This window comes from Rana temporaria, chromosome 6 (assembly GCF_905171775.1).
Source record: "Rana temporaria chromosome 6, aRanTem1.1, whole genome shotgun sequence".
NCBI classification, from domain to species: Eukaryota; Metazoa; Chordata; class Amphibia; order Anura; family Ranidae; genus Rana; species Rana temporaria.
The window spans coordinates 16,382,230-16,403,642 of NC_053494.1; the positions used below are offsets into that span (position 1 = coordinate 16,382,230).

General features: G+C 45.6%; 1 protein-coding gene across 1 annotated transcript; it reads left to right on the plus strand.

Moving 5' to 3' along the window:
• The first annotated feature begins 1,765 nt into the window (after window positions 1–1,765).
• On the plus strand, window positions 1,766–21,172 carry LOC120943181 (galanin receptor 2b-like). The gene is made up of 3 exons (XM_040356327.1): window positions 1,766–1,958; window positions 15,733–16,123; window positions 19,530–21,172. Exons 1-3 carry the CDS (start codon window positions 1,955–1,957, stop codon window positions 20,263–20,265), a joined length of 1,131 nt encoding a protein of 376 aa, XP_040212261.1. The 5' UTR covers window positions 1,766–1,954; the 3' UTR covers window positions 20,266–21,172.
• Window positions 21,173–21,413: the final 241 nt, after the last annotated feature.

The following is a 21,413-nucleotide window of genomic DNA, read 5'->3' on the forward strand; positions in this document are numbered from 1 at the left end:
CACCGGAGAGAGAGCCACGTTACCCAGCGCCACCGGAGAGAGAGCCACGCTACCCAGCGCCACCAGAGAGAGAGCCACGCTACCCAGCACCACCAGAGAGAGAAAGATTGAGCCATTGCCAGTGTACAGACATGCTACACTACTGACCAGAATCGCCACTGGGGAACCCAGAGTGAGGAATCGTCCAGCCGGAAGGATCACTGCTGTAGTTTCGCTGGGTCTGGTAAGAGGGCCTGTCGGCCATTATCCATTACTTATCCTAGTGACTGTACTATATCTACAGTCTCTGACCATGATAGAGCTTTCTTTTGGTGGTATTTGATCACCTCTGCGGTTTTTATTTTTTGGGCTATAAACAAAAAAAGGCACCCCTTCCATAGACTCCCTCGTTAAATGGTAATTTCTCTGGTGATTTTTTGGGGACCCAGTACCGACCGGTCGTAGGTCCCCTGGACCCGGAACCTGGCACACATGTAGCCCCATTTCTCCTCTACAAGTGTGCAAAGTTTGTTGTCTGGGGGACCTACAGCCAGGGAGCACCAATTTATTTTATTTTATTTTTTCAAAGCCGGGCACCCCTTCTATAGACTCCCATGTTAAATATCAGTGAGGCATGGGCACAGTGAGGCATGGACACAGTGAGGCATAGACATGGACACAGTGAGGCATGGACACGGTGAGGCATGGGCACGGTGAGGCATGGGCACGGTGAGGCATGGGCACGGTGAGGTATGGGCACGTTGAGGCATGGTCACGGTGAGGCATGGACACGGTGAGATATGGTCACGGTGAGATATGGTCACGGTGAGATATGGACACAGTGAGGCATGGGCACAGTGAGGCATGGACACAGTGAGGCATGGACACAGTGAGGCATGGACACAGTGAGGCATGGACACAGTGAGATATGTACACAGTGAGACATGGACACAGTGAGGCATGCACATGGACACAGTGAGGCATGGACACAGTGAGGCATGGACACAGTGAGGCATAGACATGGACACAGTGAGGCATGGACACAGTGAGGCATGGACACATTGTGGCATGGACATGGACACAGTGAGGCATGGACACAGTGAGATATGGACACAGTGAGGCATGGACACAGTGAGGCATGCAGATGGACACCCTAGGCTTATACTCGAGTCAATAAATTTTCCAATATTTTTGGGGTAAAGTTAGGTGCCTCGGCTTATATTCGGGTCGGCTTATACTTGAGTATATACAGTATATTATAATATTAATAATATAAAAATAATTATGTTGACCAAATATTAGATGGATTGAAAAGATAAATTATACAATGTTTCAAAATGGTATAATGCGTAGAGTTTATCGTTTCCATATCTCAAAGCAGATTCTGGCTCTCCCATACGCTGGGGTCTAGTAATGCCCCTGCTGTTCTATATACGCAATTGAATGATTTTGATGGCCGGGACGCGGTGTCTGGATTGACACTAATAGGAACAAATCTAGTTCTATAATTATCAAAATAAGATCAGCCCCAACGCTTCTCTGAATTGCTTTCTAAAAGCTCAATAAGCATCAATTGTAACAATCGGGATAACAGATATTTGTGGATTTGGTGAATGACATCCTCTATTTCTCTGTTATAATAATGAACTGATATTCTACATCTCTACATCCCTTGAAGACTCCAAGCTTCCCCTTTCCAATCCTGCCCCCCTTCTCCCTTTCCTCCCCCCTCTATTTGATTAGTGCTGAGTCTATGGAGGAGGAGCAGAGCCCTCCTTTACAAGGTAACTGTTGGATTCAGCGGAGCTCTGATAAATGCAGCTGAGCAGAGACGATGTGCTGTGGATGGGGGGATGCCTGAGCACTGGGTACCACTACGGGAGAAGACTACTCATCACCACTGCCTGGGATGTACCACCATATGATCTCTATGGCATGTGTGCTTAACCAGCAGAGGGACCTCCAATCCTAGTGCATGGGTAAGTACTGGACGTGAGCCCACCGGCCCCTAATGCATGAGATAAGGGAGAGCGGAGGATCCATGGGTTAGCCAACATGCAATCTAATGCACCTTCCTAGATCTTCTACTTAGAAGTAGGGTTGTCCCGATACCACTTTTTTAGGACCGAGTACAAGTACCGATACTTTTTTTCCTGTACTCGCCGATACCGAATACGATACTTTTTTTTTAAATGTGTCCCCAAATGCAGCCATGTCCCCCCACATATATCCAGCCATGTCCCCCCACACATATCCAGCCATATCCCCCCACATATATCCAGCCATGTCCCCCCACATATTGCAGCCATGTCCCCCCACATATTGCAGCCATGTCCCCCCACATATATCCAGCCATGTCCCCCCATATATTGCAGCCATGTCCCCCCACATATTGCAGCCATGTGCCCCCACATATATCCAGCCATGTCCCCCCACATATATCCAGCCATTTCCCCCCACATATATCCAGCCATGTCCCCCCACATATGCAGCCATGTCCCCCCACATATGCAGCCATGTCCCCCCACATATTGCAGCCATGTCCCCCCACATATATCCAGCCATGTCCCCCCACATATGCAGCCATGTCCCCCCACATATTGCAGCCATGTCCCCCCACATATATCCAGCCATGTCCCCCCACATATGCAGCCATGTCCCCCCACATATGCAGCCATGTCCCCCCACATATTGCAGCCATGTCCCCCCACATATATCCAGCCATGTCCCCCCATATATTGCAGCCATGTCCCCCATACCTAGTAGATGATGATGCCGCTGCCGCATTAATCAGCAAGCGGGGAACATTACAGGCAACTTTTTTTTTGAATAGCTGTCCATTCCTTGCCGCGCCATGTATAGACAGTTGCGGGAGTACAAGTACTCCCGCAAATACTCGGTATCGGTCCCGATACCGATACTGGTATCGGTATCGGGACAACCCTACTTAGAAGGATCCACCATGCAACTTTGATGGCCAATGGGCATTTCTTTATTGCTATACAAACTGGCACAGTAGTTACAAACTTCACAGCATTTGGCACGATTAGCGGATCCCTGGACCCGAAAATTCAAATCCAGGATCCGACTTTTAGGCTGCACACTGGCTTAAAAAAACGTTGCTTCTACAGGAGTTTTGTGTTCTGCCAGTAGAAGCAGCTCAATGTTATCCTATGGGGTTTATTTACTAAAGGCAAATCCACTTTGCACTGCAAGTGCACTTGGAAGTGCAGTCGCTGTAGATCCGAGGGGGACATGCAAGGAAAATATAAAACAAAATGTTTGCTTGTACACGATTGGATTATAAAAGCAGCAGAGCTTCCCCTCATTTCAGATCTCCCCCTCAGATTCGCAGAGACTGCACTTTCAAGTAGACATGTGCACAACAAAAAATTTCGTATTCTTTTTTTTGTTCCGTTTCGTCTCGTTCCGTAGATTCGTAATTTCGTAAGACGCAAGTTTTCCTATTCGGACCCGTTCGTATTTCGGAAGACGCAAGTTTTCTTATTCGGACACGTTCGTATTTCGTAAGACGCAAGTTTTCCTATTCGGACCCGTTCGTGTTTCGTAAGACGCAAGTTTTCCTATTCGGACCTGTTCGTATTTCGTAAGACGAAAGTTTTCCTATTCGGACCCGTTCGTATTTCGGAAGACGCAAGTTTTCTTATTCGGACACGTTCGTATTTCGTAAGACGCAAGTTTTCCTATTCGGACCCGTTCGTATTTCGTAAGACGCAAGTTTTCCTATTCGGACCTGTTCGTAATTTCGTAAGACGCAAGTTTTCCTATTCGGACCCGTTCGTATTTCGTAAGACGCAAGTTTTCCTATTCGGACCCGTTCGTATTTCGTAAGACGCAAGTTTTCCTATTCGGACCAGTTCGTATTTCGTAAGACGCAAGTTTTCCTATTCGGACCCGTTCGTGTTTCGTAAGACGCAAGTTTTCCTATTCGGACCCGTTCGTATTTCGTAAGACGCAAGTTTTCCTATTCGGACCCGTTCGTATTTCGTAAGACGCAAGTTTTCCTATTCGGACCCGTTCGTATTTCGTAAGACGCAAGTTTTCCTATTCGGACCCGTTCATATTTCGTAAGACGCAAGTTTTCCTATTCTGACCCGTTCGTATATCGTATGACGCAAGTTTTCCTATTCGGACCCGTTCGTATTTTCGTAAGACGCAAGTTTTCCTATTCGGACCTGTTCGTATTTCGTAAGACGCAAGTTTTCCTATTCGGACCCGTTCGTATTTCGTAAGACGCAAGTTTTCCTATTCGGACCCGTTCGTATTTCGTAAGATGCAAGTTTTCCTATTCGGACCCGTTCGTATTTCGTAAGACGCAAGTTTTCCTATTCGGACCCGTTCGTGTTTCGTAAGACGCAAGTTTTCCTATTCGGACCCGTTTTCGTAACAGTTTTATTTTCGTTTATACTGAATGATTCGTAAGTCTGTCTAATTTATTTTCGTTGATTCGAAATTCGTAATTTTGTTAGATAATAATTTTCGTTTCATGGATTCGTAATTTTGTACTTTCGTAAATACATCGCAACACGCGGCTAATCCATATTAAGATAGACTTTCTCTTAAGCCCAGTACACACGGTCTGACTTTTTGCCAACAAACGTCAAAATGAGCGTTTTCCAAAAAATCCGACCGTGTGTACGCTCCATCAGACAAACTTTTTCGGTTTCAAAAGTCCGGCCGACTCCCTTCAGACAAAAATCCACGGAAAAGTTTGTTTGAAGTGCGATGGTGTGTACGAGGCTTTACACTGTCCAATGTGACTCAGCACAAAAGAGATAAGCTGATTGGCTAAGATATTAAGTAATCACTCACTAACTACACTGCCCATTCCAAAGAACGATACAAGTACACAAATTTACCAACAGACAAAGAAACGGATTTACAAAACACACAAATGAAAATACGAAAAGACAAAGGATTTAAAATACGGAATGCAAATCGTTGGTTATAGATGTAATTTTCCTTCTTTTGCTTTTTCGGTGCTTCGTATTTTAGTAAGATTGTCCAATCGTACGTTCGTATTTTCGCTTGTTCGTTATTTTGCTTATTTGTAATTACGTAATTTTTCGTATTTTGGTTCTTTCAGCTTTTCAGATGTTAGTATTCGTACATTGGGATCAATTCGAACAAATTTGTACGAAAATCCATTTGTTACGAACGGGAACGCACATGTCTACTTCCAAGTGCACTTGTAGTGCAGAGTAGATTTGCCTTTGTAAATCAATACACATTAGGGCAATTAGAGTCATATATATATATCGAGTTTAAAGCGGGAGTTCACCCAAAATTTTTTTTTTTAACATTAGATTGATCCTCATTTTGTCAAGGGGAATCGGGTAGTTTTTTTAAAAATGAAGCAGTACTTACCGTTTTAGAGAGCGATCTTCTCCGCCGCTTCCGGGTATGGGCTGCGGGACTGGGCGTTCCTATTTGATTGACAGGCTTCCGACAGTCGCATACATCGCGTCACGAGTAGCCGAAAGAAGCCGAACGTCGGTGCGGCTCTATATGGCGCCTGCGCACCGACGTTCGGCTTCTTTCGGAAAATCGTGACGCGATGTATGCGACCATCGGAAGCCTGTCGGAAGACTGTCAATCAAATAGGAACGCCCAGTCCCGCAGCCCATACCCGGAAGCGGCGGAGAAGATCCCTCTCTAAAACGGTAAGTACTGCTTCGACTTAAAAAAAACTAGCCGATTCCCCTTGACAAAATGAGCATCAATCTAATGTTAAAAATTAACTTTTCGGGTGAACCTCCACTTTAACGTTTAGAGGCAGAAGTAAAAAAAAAAAACCTTCTGGTTCGTGTTTATGATTGGAGCTTGGAGGCAGAAAAAAAAACCCCATAAAACTCTCCTAAACTCGTCTAAACTTTGTACAAAAAGAAGCTCCTATGAGATTTTTTTTTACTCCCAGGAGAACAGATTATTTTTATGCATGGAGCCTTATGCCTTGTACACACGATCGGAATTTCCGATGGAAAAAGTCAGACAGAATTTTTTCATCGGATATCCCGACCGTGTGTATGCACCATCGGACTTTTTCCGTCGGAAATTCCGACGGAGTTAGAAAGAGAACATGTTCTTTTTTTTTTTACGACGTCAAAATTCCGTTCGTCTGTACGGAGAAAAAAAAACGCATGCTCGGAAACAATTCGACGCATGCTCAGAAGCATTGAACTTCATTTTTCTAGGCTCGTCGTAGTGTTGTACGTCACCGCGTTTTTGATGGTCGGAATTTGGTGTGACCGTGTGTATGCAAGACAGAATTCCGTCGGAAAAAAACAGTCAGAGTTAATTCCGACGGAAACTCCGATCGTGTGTACGGGGCATTAGAAGCAGCTCAGCCAAGGCGTTCCAGATGGTCCCTGGAGCTATCAATCAAGAGTTCATTTACTAAAGGCAAATAGACTGTGCGGTTGAAGTTGCTCTAGAGTTTAAGTAAATGAGATGAAACTTCACTTTGCAAAGAATATCCAATCACACGCAAGGAAAAGTAAAAAAAATAAAAATGTATTTTTGCTTGCATATAATTGGATGATGGAAGTCAGCAGAGCTTCTTCTCATTTACTAAGCTCTGAAGCAATTGCACAGTCTGTTTGCCTTTAGTAAATCAACCCCTTTATCTTTCTGTGAGTCCATTCACACCGGAGCTTTTTTTTACAGTGGTTGTAAACTCTCTAAAAAAAACAAAAAAAAACCCTGCAAGACAAAGGCATAATGAGCTAGTATGCATCGCATACTAGCTCGTTATGAAATACTTACCTTAGTTTGAAGCTGTTGCAGCGGTCCCCGTACACCGCTGTGACAGGCGACATGTCTCCCGGAGTTATTTCCGGGTTCGCGGGCTCTGGCGATGTGATTGGCCGAAACCGCGATGACAGCACTCATGTGCATGCATGCGGGCGCCGCCGGTCACCGAGAATATCTCCTGAACTTGCACAGCTTAGGAGGTATTCACTGTATCCGCATGTGCCGACGTTTCTTCAGTGCGCATGTGCCGATGACGTTACGCCGCCGTAATAAGTTCTGTATTCAGAAACAACTTGCGCCCTTAGTTACGGCGGCGTAACGTATCTGTGTCGGCGTAAGCCCGCCTAATTCAAATGTGGATGATGGGGGCGTGTTTTATGTATATTAACTGTGACCCCACGTATTTTACGTTTTTTACGAACGGCGCATGCGCCGTTCGTGAAAAAATCCCAGTGCGCATGCTCGATATTCTGCCGCAAATCGTCATTGCTTTGGACGTGAACGTAAATTACGTCCAGCCCTATTCGCGAACGACTTACGCAAACGACGTAAAATTTTCAAAACACGACGTCCATACTTAACATAGGATACGCCTCATATAGCAGGGGTAACTATACGCCGAAAAAAGCCTAACGTAAACGACGTAAAAAAATGCGCCGGACGTACGTTTCTGAATCGGCGTATCTAGCTCATTTGCATATTCCTCGCGTAAATCTATGGAAGCGCCACCTAGCGGCCAGCGTAAATATGCAGCCTAAGAAACGACGGTGTAAAACAATTACGCCGGTCGGATCTTAGGGAAATCTATGCGTAACTGATTCTAAGAATCGGGCGCATTGATACGACGGTTTGGACTCAGAGATACGACGGCGTATCTGGAGATATGCCGTCGTATCTTCTCTCTGAATCTACTCCTATAACTTTTGCGCAAACCGATCAATAAATGCTTATTGCGATTTTTTTTTTTTTTTAACAAAAATATGTAGAAGAATAATTATCGACCTAAACTGAGAATTTTTTTTTTAAATGGGATATTTATTATAGCAAAAAGTAAACAATATTGTGTTTTTCTTTTGTTTATAGCGCAAAAATTAAAAAATATAAATAAAGGGCAGAGGTGATCAAATACCACCAAAAGAAATCTCTATTTGTGGGGAAAAGACATACAATTTTCATTTGGGTACAGTGTCGCACGACCGCGCAATTGTCATTCAAAGTGTGACACGTGCTGAAAACTCAAAATTGGTCTGGGCAGGAAAGGGGTGAAAGTGCCCGGTATTGAAGCGGTTAAGCAGAATACGTCTCAGAAATGAGAACGCTGATGTACAGCAGATCACTAATTAGATGAAGAAGTAACACATTTTTACTGCACCTGCGATGCTGTGATGCCAATTAATTCTACAGCGTAATATTACATTTCGAATTGACATCTGGGGCCCCCCGGGCACAGAGCAGTGTTAGGAGCTGCTGACTCCATGCAGACTCCTGCTACAGACTCCAGGGGCCGGAATCAGATACCTGAGCGTATCTGTCTGGCCGGCGTAACGTATCTCCGATACGTTACGCCGTTGTAACTTTGGGCGCAAGTTCTGTATTCAGAAAGAACTTGCGCCCTTATTTACGGCGGCGTAACGTATGTGTTGCGGCGTAAGGCCGCGTAATTCAAATGGGGATGTAGGGGGCGTGTTTTATTTAAATTAGGCTTGACCCCGCGTATTTTACGTTTTTTTTTTGAACGGCGCATGCGCCGTTCGTGAAAACATCCCAGTGCGCGTGCTCGAAAATCCGCAGCAAAACGTCATTGCTTTCGACGTGAACGTAAATGACGTCCAGCCGTATTCGCGAACGACTTATGCAAACGACGTAAAAATGTAAAAACTCGGCGCGGGAACGACGGCCATACTTAACATAGGATACGCCGCACGTACCCCTCATATAGCAGGGGTAACTTTACGCCAGAAAAGGCCGAACGCAAACGATGTAAAAAAAAGCGCTGGGCGGTCGTTCGTTTCTGAATCGACGTAAATACTAATTTGCATATTCCTCGCGTAAACAAACAGAAGCGCCACCTAGCGGCCAGTGTGAAATTGCAGCCTAAGATACGACGGTGTAAGACACTTACACTTGTCGGATCTTAGGGAAATCTATGCGTAACTGATTCTATGAATCAGGCGCATAGATACGACGGCCGGACTCAGAGATACGACGGTGTATCAGGAGATACGCCGTCGTATCTCCTATCTGAATCCGGCCCCAGGTTTGTTGAGCAGAAGTATAATCTCCTGTATACATTGCAAGGATTTCCCCCAATTATATCAGATTCAGGGCCGGTGCTACCACTAGGCAAACTAGGCGGCTGCCTAGGGGGCGCCCGGCCACTGGTGTTCCTACTCTCTTCTCTCTGAAACTAAGTCTCAGCATCAGCGGTGGCGGAGGACTGTGTCTCAACTCCCAAATGAATGGAAGCAAGCAAACATTCACTGACTGGTGCTGGTGAGGCTGCATTTGATGGGTGCTGGTGAGCCTGAATTTTGATGGGCGCTGGTGAGGCTGCATTTGATGGGCGCTGGTGAGGCTGCATTTGATGGGCGCTGATGAGGCTGCATTTGTTTGGCGCTGATGAGGCTGCATTTGATGGGCGCTGGTGAGGCTGCATTTGATGGGCGCTGATGAGGCTGCATTGGATGGGCGCTGGTGAGGCTGCATTGGATGGGCGCTGGTGAGGCTGCATTTGATGGGCGCTGGTGAGGCTGCATTTGATGGGCGCTGGTGAGGCTGCATTGGATGGGCGCTGGTGAGGCTGCATTTGATGGGCGCTGGTGAGGCTGCATTTGAAGGGTGGTGGTGAGGCTGCATTAATGGGCGCTTCATTAAAAGGGTGGGGTTTACATGGGCAGGGCAAAGGGGGTGGGGTCAGGGGTGGAGCCAGGGGGGGCTGCAAAGTGAGGTTTCGCCTAGGGTGTCAAGAATCCTTGTACTGGCCCTGCTCAGATTTATATCTGCTTCTGAAACAATTGATGAACTCCTCACCATGTCCCCAGTGGCACAGTCCTCACCATGTCCCCAGTGGCACAGTCCCTCCCATGTCCCCAGTGGCACAGTCCCCACCATGTCCCCAGTGGCACAGTCCCCCCCATGTCCCCAGTGGCACAGTCCCCCCCATGTCCCCAGTGGCACAGTCCCCCCCATGTCCCCAGCGGCACAGTCCCCCCCATGTCCCCAGTGGCACAGTCCCCCCCATGTCCCCAGTGGCACAGTCCCTCCCATGTCCCCAGTGGCACAGTCCCCACCATGTCCCCAGTGGCACAGTCCCCCCCATGTCCCCAGTGGCACAGTCCCCCCCATGTCCCCAGTGGCACAGTCCCCCCCATGTCCCCAGTGGCACAGTCCCCCCCATGTCCCCAGTGGCACAGTCCCCCCCATGTCCCCAGTGGCACAGTCCCCACCATGTCCCCAGTGGCACAGTCCCCCCCATGTCCCCAGTGGCACAGTCCCCCCCATGTCCCCAGTGGCACAGTCCCCCCCATGTCCCCAGTGGCACAGTCCCCCCCATGTCCCCAGTGGCACAGTCCCCCCCATGTCCCCAGTGGCACAGTCCCCACCATGTCCCCAGTGGCACAGTCCCCCCCATGTCCCCAGTGGCACAGTCCCCCCCATGTCCCCAGTGGCACAGTCCCCCCCCATGTCCCCAGTGGCACAGTCTTCTCAGTGCTGTAATGAATAAAAGGAATATCTTTTCCCGAGCAACAGTCTTGGAAATCGCCTTATTAAAAAAAAAACCACCAATGACAGGAGATGCCTGTTATTTGTCTTCAGGTTGTGCCGGCTTCTGGGATCACGAGGGAGCTGATGGGGGTCAGCAGTGTACAGAATAAAATAGAAAAGTCATTTCCTATAGCATTCAAGGCCCATTCACACCAGAACACAGAGGGGGATAATGTATAGAAAAATAAAATCACTGCGTGAATGCTGAGACATTTGCAAAGACATTGTGAATAATATCATTAGCTGGATTCAGGTAGGGGCGCGCATCTTTGCGGCGGCGTAGCGTATCGTATTTATACTACGCCGCCGTAAGTCAGAGAGGCAAGTACTGTATTCACAAAGTACTTGCCTCCTAAGTTACGGAGGCGTAGCGTGAATAGGCCGGCGTAAGCGCGCCTAATTTAAATGAGGATGAGGGGGGCGTGTTTTATGTATATTAACTGTGACCCGACGTGATTGACGTTTTTTTTACGAACGGCGCATGCGCCGTCCGTGTACATATCCCAGTGTGCATTGCTCCAAAGTACGCCGCAAGGACGTATTGGTTTCGACGTGGACGTAAATTACGTCCAGCCCTATTCACGGACGACTTACGCAAACGACGTAAAATTTTCAAATTTTGACGCGGCAACGACGGCCATACTTAACATTGACTAGTCCAGCTATTTGATAACTTTACGCCTGAAAATGCCTTACGTAAACGGCGTATCTTTACTGCGACGGGCGCACGTACGTGAATAGGCGTATCTAGTGATTTACATATTTTACGCCAAACTCAATGGAAGCGCCACCTAGCGGCCAGCCTAAATATTGCACCCTAAGATACGACGGCGCAGGCTGTCGTATCTTAGATAGGTTTAAGTGTATCTCAGTTTGAGCATACACCTAAACTTAGGACAGCGCAGATTCCGAGTTAGGTCAGCGTATCTACTGATACACCGGCCCAACTCTTTCTGAATCTAGCTACTTGTAATGTGTTTAATATGTGTATTTCCTATGATTGACCGCTCCATCTAATGGCCATAATGCGGTATTTTCCTGATTGTAGTATTTAAGGGAAATACCACATTATGGCCACTAGATGGACTCATTATCTTCCTGAAATACCACAGTCAGGAAAATATTGCAGTATGGCCACTAGATGGATCAGTGTTGCGGTATTTTCCTGATTGTAGTATTAAAGCGGATGTGCCATGGGAAAATAATATTAAAAGCCAGCAGCTACAAATACTGCAGCTGCTGACTTTTAATATTAGGACACTTACCTGTCCTGGAGTCCAGCGCTGATCACAGCAGAGGACGAGCGATCGCTCGTCTCTCTGCTGCTCCCCCCGCCATCCACGCTCAGGGAACCAGGAAGTGAAGCGCTGCGGCTTCACTGCCCGGTTCCCTACGGCGCATGCTCGAGTCACGCCGCGCCCGCCGATTGGCTCCCGCTGTGTGCTGGGAGCCGAGTGTTCCCAGCACACAACGGGGGGGCGACGGGAAGTGACGGAATGCCCGTCTTTTGCCCGTGAATGCCGGGCCGGAAGTGGGTGCAAATACCTGTCTTTGGACAGGTATCTGCACCCCCCTCCCCCCTGAAAGGTGTCAAATGTGACACCGGAGGGGGGGAGGGTTCCGATCAGCGGGACTCCACTTTAGGGTGGAGAACCGCTTTAAGGACCCGCTCGTGACTATATACGTCCTGTTTTTAAAGATGGATATCTCAGCAACGGCAGCAGCTGCTGCCACAACCGAGATATCCATCTTTTCCTTGAGTGGTCCTGTAAACGATAACGGTGGTCTCCGTGTCTATCCTTCTATCTTCCCATCTGTCTATGTGTCTATCCTTCTATCTTCCCATCTGTCTATGTGTCTATCCTTCTATCTTCCTATCTGTCTATGTGTCTATCCTTCTATCTTCCCATCTATCTGTCTATCCTTCTATCTTCCCATCTGTCTATGTGTCTATCCGTCTATCTTCCCATCTGTCTATCCTTCTATCTTCCCATCTGTCTATGTGTCTATCCTTCTATCTTCCCATCTGTCTATCCTTCTATCTTCCCATCTGTCTATCCTTCTATCTTCCCATCTGTCTATGTGTCTATCCTTCTATCTTCCCATCTGTCTATGTGTCAATCCTTCTATCTTCCCATCTGTCTATCCTTCTATCTGCCTATGTGTCTATCCTTCTATCTTCCCATCTGTCTATGTGTCTATCCTTCTATCTTCCCATCTATCTGTCTATCCTTCTATCTTCCCATCTGTCTATGTGTCTATCCGTCTATCTTCCCATCTGTCTATCCTTCTATCTTCCCATCTGTCTATGTGTCTATCCTTCTATCTTCCCATCTGTCTATCCTTCTATCTTCCCATCTGTCTATCCTTCTATCTTCCCATCTGTCTATGTGTCTATCCTTCTATCTTCCCATCTGTCTATGTGTCAATCCTTCTATCTTCCCATCTGTCTATCCTTCTATCTGCCTATGTGTCTATCCTTCTATCTTCCCATCTGTCTATGTGTCTATCCTTCTATCTTCCCATCTGTCTATGTGTCTATCCTTCTATCTTCCCATTTGTCTATGAATATATCCTTCTATCTTCCCATCTGTCTATGTGTCTATCCTTCTATCTTCCCATCTATCTATGTGTCTATCCTTCTATCTTACCTGACTCCTTGCTGACTCCTTGCTGTTTATAATATAGCGATCACACTCCGGAGGGATGGAGCAGATGACACATCTATGAGAGGCAGGAAAAAAAACTTTTAAAAACAACATTCTAGATCTAAAATGGGTTCTAAAGGTAGATTTTTTTTTTTTATCTTAATGTATTCTAAAAAACCTGTGTGCAGCAGCTCCCCTAATACTTACCTGAGCCCCATCTCAATCCAGCGATGTTGCACAAGAAGCTCAGCTCTCCGGGACTCTCCTTCCTGATTGGCTAAGACACAGCAGCGGGCGCCATTGGTTTCCAGTGCTGTCAATCAAAGTCAGTGAGCCAATAAGGGGAGAGAGGGGGCGGGGGCAAGCCAGGGCACTGTGTCTGATGGGACACCGGGAGCTACAGCTTGGCTTGGGTGCCCCCATAGCAAGCTGCTTACTGTGGGGGCCCTCAGCAGGAGGGATGGGCCTGGAGCGCCAGCGAGGGACCCGAGAAGAGGGGGATCTGGACTGCTCTGCACAAAACCATTGCACAGAGCAGGCAAGTATAACCTGTTTTTTATTTTTAAACAAAAGGAAACGAGACTTTAGTATCACTTTAAGGTGAGTGTAGCTGTATTAGTGTGTAACTGGGGATATCTAAAATTGAAAGCTTTAGTTTTGCCCAAAATTTCAGCAAAAAATTTAGAGATTTATTTGTAATCCTTATGCTGCTAGATTTAGCAAATAGATAGGAAAGTTCTTTTTTTAATTTCTTCAGTTACTTCCTGTTTTCTGGCATAGGCAAATGATGTCATACATCCCAGCAGTCTTCAGAAATGGAGGAGGGGTTTTCTCAGCTTAGCACACCCTCCAGCCTGCATGCCTAAACAAAGGGCAGATGGATTCCATAAAGTAATTAAATTATCTGCCCTTACTCAAGATGGCCGCGGCCAGAAAGGCTAGAGGGTGATTTCTCAACAAAATAAAGCATGGGGACATGAATGGATGGATAAGCCTGCTTTGAATATTAAAAAAGGAAATAAATTGTATTTTTGGTTTGTGGTGCCCAAATGCAATGTAGTTCTGCTTTAACTATCCAGGTCCTGTTTAAAAATGGTTTCTTGGTATCTGGAAACATGAGGATAGATATTGATGAACGCCAACCCTTATCTCAAAGCTTACCCATAACTAACACTAATATTAGCCCTATCTTCAAAAATAGCCTTAACCCAAACACTGAGGCCCCGTACACACGACCAGTTTCCTCGGCAGAATTCAGCTTCCGACCGAGTTTCTGGCTGAATTCTGCCGAGAAACCCGGCCGTGTGTACACTTTCGGCCGAGGAAGCCGACGAGGACCTCGGCGAGGAAATAGAGAACATGTTCTCTATTTCCTCGTTGTTCTATGGGAGCTCTCGTCCCGCCGAGCTCCTCGGCGGCTTCAGGGCTGAACTGGCCGAGGAACTCGATGTGTTTGGCACGTCGAGTTCCTCGGCCGTGTGTACGAGGCCTAACCCTAATGGTAACTCTAAATTAAACACTTTTCCTAAATATAAGTCTTATGGTAACCTTAACAATAGTCCTAACACTAACACTAATGCCAACCCTATCTCTAACCATACTGTAGCCCTAGCACTAGCCCCAATGCTAACCCTATCCCCAACAATAGCCTTAAAACAAACCTAATTTAACCCTATCCCCAACAATAGCCCTAAAACTAACCCTATTTCTAATTCTATGCCTAACAATAGCCCAAAAACGAAATCTAAATATAACCCTATTTCTAACGATAGCCCCAATACTAACCTTAATGCTAACTCTATCTTTAACAATAGTCCTCCTAACACTAACCCTAATGCCAACCCTATCTCTAACCATAGCCCTAGCACTAGCCCCAATGATAACCCTATCGCCAACAATAGCCCTGAAACATATCTAATTCTAACCCTATCCTAACAATAGCCCAAAAACTAAACCTAAATCTAACCCTAGTCCTAACAAAAGACCTAAAACTAACCCTAACTCTAACCCTCTTCCTAACAAAAGCCCTTAATGCTAACCCTATCTCTAACAATAGTCCTAACACTAACCCTATCCCTAATAATAGCCTTAGCACTAACACCAATGCTAACCCTATCCCTAATAATAGCCTTAGCACTAACACCAATGCTAACCCTATCCCTAACAATAGTCCTAACACTAAACCTATCCCTAACAATAGCCTTAGCACTAACACCAATGCTAACCCTATCCCTAACAATAGCCGTAATACTAATCTTAGCCCTAACAATTGCACTAACACTATCCTTAATGTTAACCCTATCCCTAACATTTGCCCTAATGCTAACCCTACTGCTAAACCTATCGCTAACAATAGCCCAAACACTAATGCTAACACTAACCCTAATGTTAATTCCAATTCTAATCCTAATACTAAACGTATTCCTAACAATAACCCTAACACCAACCCTAATGCTAACCCTAATGGGTGGAAGGACATAGATCAGACAATAAAGCATTCCACAGGTAGGAAATTAGAAAGAGGGGAAGTTGTCCTTTAAACTTACCTTGGCTTTTCCTATTCCAGCTCCTCCAGCTGTGTCCATGTCGGACCCGGATGACTTTGCGGCCCTGGCAGGCTCCTGGAACTCATCAGATCTGAGTCTCTTTAACCCAGCCAGTGTGGTGGTGCCAGTTATCTTTTCTCTCATCTTCTTGCTGGGAACAGTGGGGAACAGTCTTGTCCTGGCTGTGCTTCTGAGAAGTGGCCAGCGCACTCACAATACCACCAACCTCTTCATCCTGAACCTTAGTGTGGCAGATGTGTCCTTCATCATCTTCTGCGTCCCATTCCAGGCCACCATCTACTCTCTGGAGGACTGGGTCTTTGGAGCATTCATGTGCAAAGCCGTTCACTTCTTTATCTACCTGACCATGTATGCCAGCAGCTTCACCTTGGCAGCAGTTTCTGTAGATCGGTAAGTCCCCAATTTTTTTTATTTTTTTTGGGTGGAGAATGCGGGCATGTAAGCTCCCCATTGAAGGAAGATCTGAACTCAATCACTTAAATTACATAGAATCTTCTTTGGACCTTCAGGCAATTTCAGGAGAGGAGTCTGCAAAACTGTGCAAGACTAGGGGGAAGGCCGGAGTTAAAAACTTTAAACTTTATTAAACTTTAAACTTTATTACAAGATTTATGCAAAGCTAAAGTTAGTCAAGAATCCTCTTAATGATCTGAAAGGGACTAATAGCCAGATTCAGATAGACTGGCTTAATTTTGAGGCGGCGTAGCGTATCGCATATACACTACGCCGCCGTAAGTCAGAGAGGCAAGTGCTGTATTCACAAAGCACTTGCCTCCTAAGATACGGCGGCGTAGCGTCAATGGGCCGGCCTAAGCGCGCCTAATTCAAATGTGGAACAGGGGGGCGTGTTTTATGTTAATGACTGGTGACCCGACGTGATTGACGTTTTAACGAACGGCGCATGCGCCGTCCGTGGACATATCCCAGTGTGCATTGCTCCAAAGTAAACCGCAAGGACGTATTGGTTTTGACGTGAACGTAAATTACGTCCAGCCCCATTCACGGACGACTTACGCAAACAACGTAAAATTTTCAAATTCCGACGCGGGAACGATGGCCTTACTTAACATTGGCTAGGCCAGCTATTTGTTCGACTAACTTTACGCCGGAAAAAGCCTTACGTAAACGACTTAAAAAAATGCGCCGGGCGCACGTACGTTTCTGAATCGGCGTATCTAGCTCATTTGCATATTCTACGCCGAAATCAACGGAAGCGCCACCTAGCGGCCAGCATAAATATGCACCCTAAGATACGATGGCGTAGGAGACTTTCGCTGCTCGTATCTTAGCCTAATTTAAGCGTATCTGGTTTCCAGAATACACTTAAATTTACGACGGCGTAGATTCAGAGAGTTATGACGGCGTATCTACTGATATGCCGGCGTAAACGTCTCTGAATCTAGCTATAAGACTGTAATTTTACAAGGACTAATGAAGCATCAGTAAATGTATTAAAGCATTTAGAACACCTAGAGGAGCAATAACAGCGGAAAAAGCAATAAAAGCTCTAGAATCAGTGAACAGAAGTAGCTACCGTAATTATATTCTTCATATAGTCTAACTACAGAATATTTTTTTTTTGCTTTTAGTTAAAATGAGAAAGAGGTTTTTTTAAAGTTTTTATCTCTATCTGTAGATTTTGCTTCACTTCCAGACCTCTTGCACAAAAAAAAAAAGGATAGATTAGTGCCACTAGGACAAAAAAGCACGAACAACAGCAACAAAAACATTGTCAGAATTTCTTAGGCCCCTTCCACACGGGGCAGGCTCCGTTGGCGTGCTTATTTTACCACTACTATTCCTTAATATTGGCTATTGGAATTAAAAATGCAGCAATTTAGAATTTGGATGAAAGGTTTAGCACTGGGAAACACCTTTTTGATAGATAAAAGGTGCATTTTATATACAACTATATAGATCAGACCGAAATGAGGGACAAATGAGGAGGAATGAGGGACACTGCTCCAAATCAGGGACAGTCCCCTTAAAATCAGGGACAGTTGGGAGCTATGCTCTATGGGTAGTCGGATATAAACGGACCACATGTTCATTTACACCTGACTGCCATCCCATCCGATCCCCATCCGTCTGTTTTTAGCGGATAGGATCGGGTGTCAACGGGTGTCGTCGGTCACATGTCTGTTGACACCAGCCGTTCCATAGAGGAGACTGGATGGTATGACCGGGTCCACCTGAAAGATTGGACGATCTGTTCGCTAGTGCGAAAGCGACCTTAGCTTTCCCCACTCTACTAATTTAGGGTGAATAGACATCCCCGGTTTCTGGTGACAGTTTACGATTATAGGTGCTGTCACTGGACAAATGTCCCTTATTCCATTCCCAACTGCTTCAATGTAATCCATCCTAGCAACATTTCTGTGGCTGCCCTGGAGCAAGATGAGGGAGAGGAGGGCTGTGTCTGCTTCCAGCTATGTCCAGGGTTATAAATAATGGGTTTTGCAGACCTTGTGGTGGGAGGCAAGAAAATGGATCATTTGCCACCTATAGCTTGTGACGGTGACCTGCAGTGCACACCTGAGCCTTCACTCTTGAACCAGAGCAAAGTAGGCTCATGTACAGTGCAACCTTGGATTACAAGCATAATCTGTTCCAGGAGAATGCTCGTAATCCAAAGCACTCACATATCAAAGCGAGTTTACCCATTGAAGTTAATGGAAACCAAAATAATTTGTTCCACATTGACTTCAATGGCATGCGGTCAGAGGCGGGGGGGGGGGGGGTGCTGGAGAGCCTTGGAAAAGGTCGAAAAAACTCCGTTCACAAGCCTTTCCGAGGATTGCTGAGGTCAGCCGAACTGTCCTCAGGCCTTTCCGTGCATTTCCGAACCGTGACGATTGGCTGCGATCGTCGCCGTTTGGCTCCGGCGCCCCCCACCTCAGGCCAAAAGCGGTACTGCCCACCACTTTGGCCTGAATCCTGCTCGTTTTGCGAGACAACACTCGCAAACCGAGTTAGGATCTTTAGAAATACAGTGCTCGTATTGCAAAATGCTCATTAACCGCGTTACTCGCAATCTGAGGTTCCACTGTATTATTAAACCAATTTGGCCACACCCAACATTTAGTGTGGCGTGCTTTGCATGATGCTATTATCCCTACATCTGTCCCACCCGCATAAAAATGGGCTTGGTCAATAGGGTGTCTCCGGATTTTATTTTGAAAATCTGGTCACCTTATACTGATTAATACTAATTAATTTATACATTGGACTTTTAATCATCCACAGAGTATGTAAGGCTAAATAAGTAGGCAAAAATAAGTCTTTCATAGCTAAGCCTATATACGTACAACTTTCTATCTATCTGGAGTTCTGACAGTCTGTGTCTTGTTATGAGGATTTCCATCGATTCCTTACCAAGGGACAACTCAGGAAATTATTGGAAATATCTCCAAAGGGAGGGGAATCCCCCTCTTAGATCATTGTCACCTGTTGTCACTCTTGGTAGTCCATAGCAGCCTTTTTTAACCAGGGTGCCTTCAGGTTTGTACAGGGGTCCCTTGGCAAAACACCTAAAAATTGCTGAAACATTGTATACAAGCCACCAAGTGGATGAAGCCTGCCCTTTAGTTAACAAAGCCACATGTTTTTTTTTGTGCTCCATTACAACCTTACAACAAGAATAGGACCATTTTTGGCACTACAGGATAGTAACCAAAATGAGAGGAAGGCTTTAATACTGCTTGAATTTAGTGATAGTTTATCTTGTAGACAATCAATACAACAAGGTTATTAGATGAGTAAAAAACACTGAGCAATTATTTTTGTTGTCCTGCAGATACCTGGCCATCCGATATCCCCTGCGTTCCCGGGAACTGAGGACTCCTTGCAACGCTGTAGCCACCATGGCCATTATATGGGGTTTATCTGTGATCTTTGCTGGACCCTATTTAAGTTACTACGACTTGATGGATTTTGATACCAGCCACATCTGCATGCCAGGATGGAAAGAGAGGACTCGTAAAATTATGGATACTGGCACCTTCATCGTGGGATATGTTATTCCGGTGCTTATTGTAAGCCTGTCTTACACCAGAACCATTAAATATCTTTGGACTGCTGTAGACCCCTTAGAGGACATGTCGGAGTCCAAAAAAGCCAAGAGAAAAGTGACCAAGATGATAATTATTGTGACTGTCCTCTTCTGCCTATGTTGGCTTCCTCACCATGTGGTGGTCATGTGCTATCTTTATGGTGACTTTCCATTCAACCAAGTTACCTATGCCTTCCGTCTTCTCTCCCATTGCATGGCCTATGCCAACTCTTGCCTCAATCCAATTGTCTATGCTCTAGTGTCCAAGCACTTCCGAAAAGGATTCCAGAAAGTCTTCAGCTGTCTCTTAAGGAAGAAAGGACGAAACAAGGTGCACGTGGTCAATGTGGCCCACGCCGAGCCTGGGTTTGATGCCGCCTCCACGGAAGTGTCTCACATCAACGAAGACCATGGAAAGAGAAGTGTTCGTCAAACAACTGGGAATCATTCAGACTCCTCTAGACCGTTGGGCACCCCCTGAACTTCCGACAAGAAAACAAGAGAAGGAAACTAATTGTACCCATCTTTGAAATCCTTTCAAAAGGGTAAAGGTATTTTCAGGTGATGAAATATGAAGACTACTCCAAAGCACCTTGACAAAGAGTGGTCCACCACACATGAAATGGCCAGAGGGATGGTGTTTTCTTTTGACTTTGTTGCCAATTTTTTTTATTGACAAGATTATCTTTGGAACCACATGTTCCTAGGACCTCCTCTGTGAAAGGTTTTATTCCACATGTTAACTCCTTTTGTGGAACACAAATAGTGGCTAGACTGTAAAAAAGACAAAAGTGTCCAAAGGGCTGCCACCGTCAAGACAGGTTGCTCTAAACTGAGGGACAATTCCTATATCTTATAGCACTTAAAGACAAATTCCAGACTACATTTATTTCTTTAGAGCAACAAAATATGTGCCAAAACAACCACTTTGTAATTTAAGCTAAATAAAACTGATGGGAAATAAGGAATAGCCACTATAACCAGTGTTATATTTGTTCCACTGCAAGCAACTCCAAATCTATTCATTGCCATCAATAGCCTCAGGATTAGCTATTCTGAAACTATATACCGTAATTACTGGTGAAGTGGTAATACTAATTTATTGCTAACTTGCGAGAGATAACAATGTCAAATTACATGTCTTTTGCAACTAAACTCTGAAAAGTAGAGGAACGAGATTCTGCCCTCTCACCTACCTGCAGGGAAATGTAAATATAAATGCAGTTTGGATATATGGGACTATTGCCAAGAAAAGTGTATCCAGCAAACGGTGGAATTTCTGTAATTTTATTATCACGAGATTCTAGATGGGATGGGATAAATTCCATGCTAAGGGTGAAAAATACTTTAAGACGGTATAAATCAATAAAATGAGTCTGAGGACTGTGGTCAATTTGTATTTATTTCCTTTTTCTACAGAACGAGTTGCCTTTCTTAATCAGGGTTCCACGGAATCCAAGGGTTCCTCAAGGGGTTGCTGGGGGCTCCATGAGCAATGGCCAATTTCTGCCTCTCAGATAAGTTACCACTGACACTAATGCTCTTTTTAGCTATCTGCTAGGGTCAGTCGTCTTTGAAATTGCCACCAGTGCCCTGGGACCATCAGTGTAAGTTGGCCCTTCTCTCAAG